Source organism: Saccopteryx leptura, chromosome 2, assembly GCF_036850995.1.
Source record: "Saccopteryx leptura isolate mSacLep1 chromosome 2, mSacLep1_pri_phased_curated, whole genome shotgun sequence".
Taxonomy (NCBI): Eukaryota; Metazoa; Chordata; class Mammalia; order Chiroptera; family Emballonuridae; genus Saccopteryx; species Saccopteryx leptura.
Window position 1 is genome coordinate 163,883,847 of NC_089504.1, and position 5,679 is coordinate 163,889,525.

The window sequence follows — 5,679 nt, forward strand, 5'->3', positions numbered from 1 at the left end:
GGTTGGGGAATAAGTTCGTAGCATTTTACCGAAGACTTATTTAAACAAAAAGCAATAATTATATCAATAAGTTAATCAATTATATATTCGCCGTTGCTGTTTACAACCTCTTCTCACCTCTCGACCAATTTGTTGATGCCGTTCCGCCAAAAATCGCCTGGTCTGGTGTCAAAGAAGTTGTTGATCCAGTTTTTAAGGACCTCTTTGTTATCGAAGGTAACGCCCTTCATATGGTTTGACAGGGAGCAGAAAAGATGGTAATCGGTCGGTGCAAGGTCCGGAGAATACCGGGGATGCTGAAGGACCTCCCATTCGAGCTCTTGGAGTGTGGCTTTGACGACTTGTGCAACATGGGGCCTGGCGTTGTCGTGAAGGAGTATGGTTTGACCATGTCGATCAGGTCTTTTCAGTCAAATAGCCTCATTCACGCGGTGTAGCTGGGCAATGTAGAGCTCCTTGTTGACCGTGGCATTCTTTTCGAGCACTTCCCAGTTATTCATCGAATTCAGAAGGCCTTCCGCTGCGGCACGTGTCATCGACCGTCAAAGTCGCCTTTTGTGTGTGTGTGTGTGTGTGTGTGTGTGTGTGTGTGTGTGTGTATTTTTCTGAAGCTGGAAACTGGGGAGAGACAGTCAGACAGACTCCCGCATGCGCCTGACTGGGATCCACCCGGCACGCCCACCAGGGGCGAAGCTCTGCCCATCAGGGGGCGATGCTCTGTCCCTCTGGGGCGTCGCTCTGCTGCCTCGACCAGAGCCACTCTAGCGCCTGGGGCAGAGGCCAAGGAGCCATCCCCAGCGCCCGGGCCATCTTTGCTCCAATGGAGCCTTGGCTGCGGGAGGGGAAGAGAGGGGAAGAGAGAGACAGAGAGGAAGGAGGGGGGGGGGGGTGTGCAGAAGCAAATGTGCACTTTTCCTATGTGCCCTGGCCGAGAATTGAACCCGGGTCCCCCGCACGCCAGGCCGACACTCTACCGCTGAGCCAACCGGCCAGGGCCAAAGTCGCCATTTTTGAACTTTGTAAACCATTTCCGTGCTGTAGACTCGCCTATGACACCTTCTCCATACACGTCGCAAATGTCCCGGGCTGCTTCGGCAGCTTTTTGACCTTGATGAAAAGCAAAGAAGAGCAGGTGTCAAAAATGTTGATTTTTGCCTCCTGGGTATTCCATTTCTAAGCCTCAAAACTAATAAAAAATTAAATAACTCAAAAATACAATTAACATAGTTTTGTAGAGCAGAAAGAGTTTTATCGAATGAATACTTACCCTTTGCCAAACAGCAAACAAATCGTTGTAAAATAAAAGAAAATATAAAAACACTACGAACTTATTCCCCAACCCAATATTTATTAGTAGGGTTGCCTCCAGAGGAAAATCAGGGGTCAGTCATAGGTTAAAGTTTACTGTGTACCCCTATGTTATTTTATTTTCATACCCTGTGTATATATTACTTTTAAAAATAAAAAATAAAAAATGGTGCCTTAGATGATCTATAGATCAGTGGGGGAAGAGACGTTATTTGACATGATTTTGGACCACTTTTGCTTGCCTTGGGGAAAGGTCAAGTTGCTTCCACTATTTGCCTCTCACCACACAACAAATCCCACATGGCTCATGGACTTCATTAGAAAATGAAAAAAAGGTACTGCAGGAAAAGATGGGTGAAGAGTTTTATAATGGGATAGCAAAGGTATTTATTCCTAAGCAGGCATTGTGCTAGTGATCAGAAAAACAGATTTGAGTACGGGAAAATTTACAAAGAGCACTAACAAGAAAAGAAAATGGAGATAGTACAAGGAAATTCATGAAAGAAATCGGATTAACCTGTGGTGGCGCAGTGGATAAAGCGTCGACCTGGAAATGCTGACGTCACCGGTTCGAAACCCTGGGCTTGCCTGGTCAAAGCACATATGGGAGTTGATGCTTCCAGCTCCTCCCCCCTGTCTCTCCTCTCTCTCCTCTCTCTCTCTCTCTGTCTCCCTCTCTCTCCTCTCTAAAATGAATAAATTTAAAAAAAATCGGAATAATCAGTTAACAGCAAGAAGAATGCTCAGCTTCATTAAAGAAATATGTACAGCCCTGGCCGGTTGGCTCAGCGGTAGAGCGTCGGCCTGGCGTGCGGAGGACCCGGGTTCGATTCCCGGCCAGGGCACACAGGAGAAGCGCCCATTTGCTTCTCCACCCCTCCACCGGGCCTTCCTCTCTGTCTCTCTCTTCCCCTCCCGCAGCCAAGGCTCCATTGGAGCAGGGATGGCCCGGGCGCTGGGGATGTCTCTGTGGCCTCTGCCTCAGGCGCTAGAGTGGCTCTGGTCGCAACATGGCGACGCTCAGGATGGGCAGAGCATCGCCCCCTGGTTGGCAGAGCGTCGCCCCCATGGTGGGCGTGCCGGGTGGATCCCGCATGCGGGAGTCTGTCTGACTGTCTCTCCCTGTTTCCAGCTTCAGAAAAAATGCAAAAAAAAAAAAAAAGAAGTATGTACACATGAAACAAGCAAATAGATTATTTTGCCTAAGGCAATGGCCATTGTTGCTGAAGATGTGGGCAAAGAAGCATTTGTGGTAGGAGTGCAAAATGGCTTAAGTAATTTGGCAATATATGTCAAATTTTCACTGAATAATGTCTGTCCTGGCAACCCCACTCTTAAGATTTTACAAAGAGAAATGTGTATAAGGTGTGAGATATATACAGTATTGGTCTCTGCTCCCAGTTCCTAGCACAAAGCTCCTGAAACCCTTGTAATTTCCTAAGGAAGAGCACTAGAAGTTGACTGGGTGGGCTCTTGGATGGGGGCTGGTCATCAAAAAGGCTAGAAAAAGATGCTTGAAATTTTCAGCCCTCCCCCTCATCTCCAGTGGGGAAAGGGGCTGGAAACGGAGCCGCTTGCCCACGTGAGGAAGCCTCTGTGAAATCCCAGTCTTAGGAGCTTTGGGGAGCCTCCGGGCTAGCACCCTCACTCCACAGGGATGAGAAATTCCTTTACTTGGGAACCTCCCAGACCATGCCCTACACATCTCTTCATTTCTTTTATCATATTTAATAAACTTACGTGTTTCTGTGAGTTGTGTGAGCCGCTTTAGCAAATTAATTGAAACTTAGGAGGTGGTTGTGTGAACCTCCAATTTGTGGTCACGTCAAACAAGTTATAGGTTACTTGGGTACCTACTATTTGCAAGGGGCATCTGAACCAGGGTGGTGGATAATTGTGAGACTGAGTCCTCAATAGTGGAATCTGATCTTTGTTCAGGTAGATAGCATTGAATTAAATTGTAGGACACCCAGCTAGCATTGAAGGGAATTGCTAGTTGGGGGAAATCCTCCACATTTGTGACAATTAAGTGTTTCACATTAGTGAGAAACACGGAAGAGCTGGGTTTTTCCTTTCTTGCAGATAGGGCTAGTTGTTTGAGAGGTTTTAAAGGAAATCAGTGTCCATCAATAGGAAATTGGCTAAACTGCGTTACTGTATTGAGACTACAATGAAGCCATTTAAAAGTTTTGTATTTTTCATAAAAATTTAAGTAACTCCTTGGGAAACATTTTAAAGCCATTAAGTGGGAAAAAATATATAGGATGATCTCACTGAGGTTTAAAAGTCCATCCTGTACAGTGCCTCTGTGGACTCATGTTCACGTTTCCAGAGTTAGGGGGGGGGGGGTGCAAAAGGCAGTGTGAATCCTTTTCTCTGCATTTTGAAAAGTTTCTATTAAACAGACATAAAAAATTTATATATATATAAAATAAACATACCTGCTAAGATTTCTGGTTTATACAGCAACTCCTCCAAGTCACTGTCATCACTGGGAGTGATGACAATGTTGGAGTTCCTTCAATGTTTCCTAACAGGTAAAATTGTCCCAAGTGTTACAGGCCTGCTTCTGCGCTGCGCGAGGTGTGGGTGTGGGTGTGGGGGTGTCGGGATAAGCCTGGAAAGAGGTGCTGCTGCCCACTGCTCCCCAGAGAACAGGTGTCCTAGGGACTCAACGCTTAGCACAGAAGCAGCAAAGTACAAGCCTGAGGGAAAAGGGAACACAGGTATGGTGTCCTTTATCCTGGAGGGCAGGGAGGTATCTACTTTCTATAGGCGGGAATTTTAGGGATGTCAACAGGATATGCATTAGCTTTTTCAGGTATCAGTATAAATGGGGTTTGGAGTCATCTTTTGCTCCCTATCACCTCTATTTTGGATTAGTTTGGCTCTGATTTCTGTTGTCTACCTCCCTACTAAGGTGATTGAAACCACCTGCTTTCAGCTGTCTTTGCCCAGGGAGGATAGTCTTGTGATTATCTGATTAACTGCTCAGTGGTTCCAGCTGTCTGTTCAGCCATCTGTCCGCTTCCTCATTCCACCGGCCTGGGAGGTTTCCCAGTTTCACCCCACCTTGCCTCAATAGGATCACTCTACCTGGTGACACGTGTAGAGTGCTTGACTATTAAGGGTTATTTGAAAGCAAACACCTACAACTGATGGGTTGTGTAGTATGTTAATTCTATCCCATTGAAGTTTTTTGAGACAGGCAAGGAAAGAGATGAGAAGCATCAACTGGTTGCACACTTTATTTGTTCATTGACTGCTCTCTCATAGTTCCTTGACCCCGGGGCTTTAGAAGAGCCAGTGACCATGGGGTCATGTCTATGATCCCACGCTCCAGCCCACCACCTTGATTTGGAACCAGGGTCCTCAGCATCCCAAGTCGATGCTCTACCCACTGCGTCTCCGGCCCTTTCAAATTAAAAAAAAATACACCTTCACGTGGCAGTCCTGATAAAAACACATTTTACTTTACATTTAAATATCCACTGTTGTTAGCAAATCCCAGGAAAAAAAAAAGCTATTTTTAGTCATAAGTTTGGCTATCAAAACGGATGTTTTCCTTTAGGCGCAGCAATTATTTTTGAGAGAGGTAAGCAAACTAAAACCCCACCAGGCGTCAGTCACATACAGAAACCGTAATTTGCAGCTCTGTCGCCGCGTCAATCCCATATACATCTTGCACCGTAGTACCCAGGCGAGCCGACAAACACGACCGACAGAGGAACTGGACCCGACGCCATGCACTAGAAACGAGGGCGACAGGTGGGCTAGGACCACTTCTTGGTGACATTGAGGTGGCTGAGCTGTTCGGCCAGTCGCCGGTGCGGCGGAAACTTGGCCTCGGAGGCCGCCTTGATGGCCTGGAAGGCGGCTGCCCTGCGGACTGCGGCGTGCCCGAACTCCTGCGCGGCGCTGAGGAAGGGCGCGCTCAGCCAGTAGTGGTTCTCCGCCTCCGTCTCCAGGCGGCGGAGCACGTTCTGCTTCGCGTGGAAGGACACGGTGCGCGGCCGCCGGTGCTTTCCGATCCACTGCCGGCCGGGGATGCGGTTACGGCGCAGGAGCGCGGTCAGGAACATGGTGCCTGCACGGACAGAGAACGGAGTGGGATGGCATCGAGTCCGGCCGCAGGAGGAGCAGCTTTCCGAGAGAGCGCACGCCCACCCACATTCCAGAGCGCCCACCAGCGCCGACGCACTCACCAGTCCGGCGCTTAGCGAGCTCCCTTTTCTCCGCACTTCGGCAGCCGCACCGCTGGAAATGCATCGTTCCACTTCCCGCGAGACTTCAGATCCCGCGAGAGCAGAATACGTACGCCACCCGCTGACGCCGCGACGCTTCCGGCGGCAGAGATTCAAACGAGTGGCG

The 5,679-nt window shown here is 48.5% G+C and overlaps 1 protein-coding gene across 1 annotated transcript; it reads right to left on the reverse strand.

Moving 5' to 3' along the window:
• Window positions 1-4,538: 4,538 nt before the first annotated feature.
• MRPL57 (mitochondrial ribosomal protein L57) lies at window positions 4,539-5,589 on the reverse strand. Its single transcript, XM_066365823.1, has 2 exons — window positions 5,514-5,589; window positions 4,539-5,395 (listed from the first exon to the last, which is right to left on the reverse strand). The coding sequence occupies exons 1-2, from the start codon at window positions 5,575-5,577 to the stop codon at window positions 5,082-5,084; spliced, it is 378 nt and encodes a 125-aa protein (XP_066221920.1). The 5' UTR covers window positions 5,578-5,589; the 3' UTR covers window positions 4,539-5,081.
• Between the last annotated feature and the right edge of the window lie 90 nt (window positions 5,590-5,679).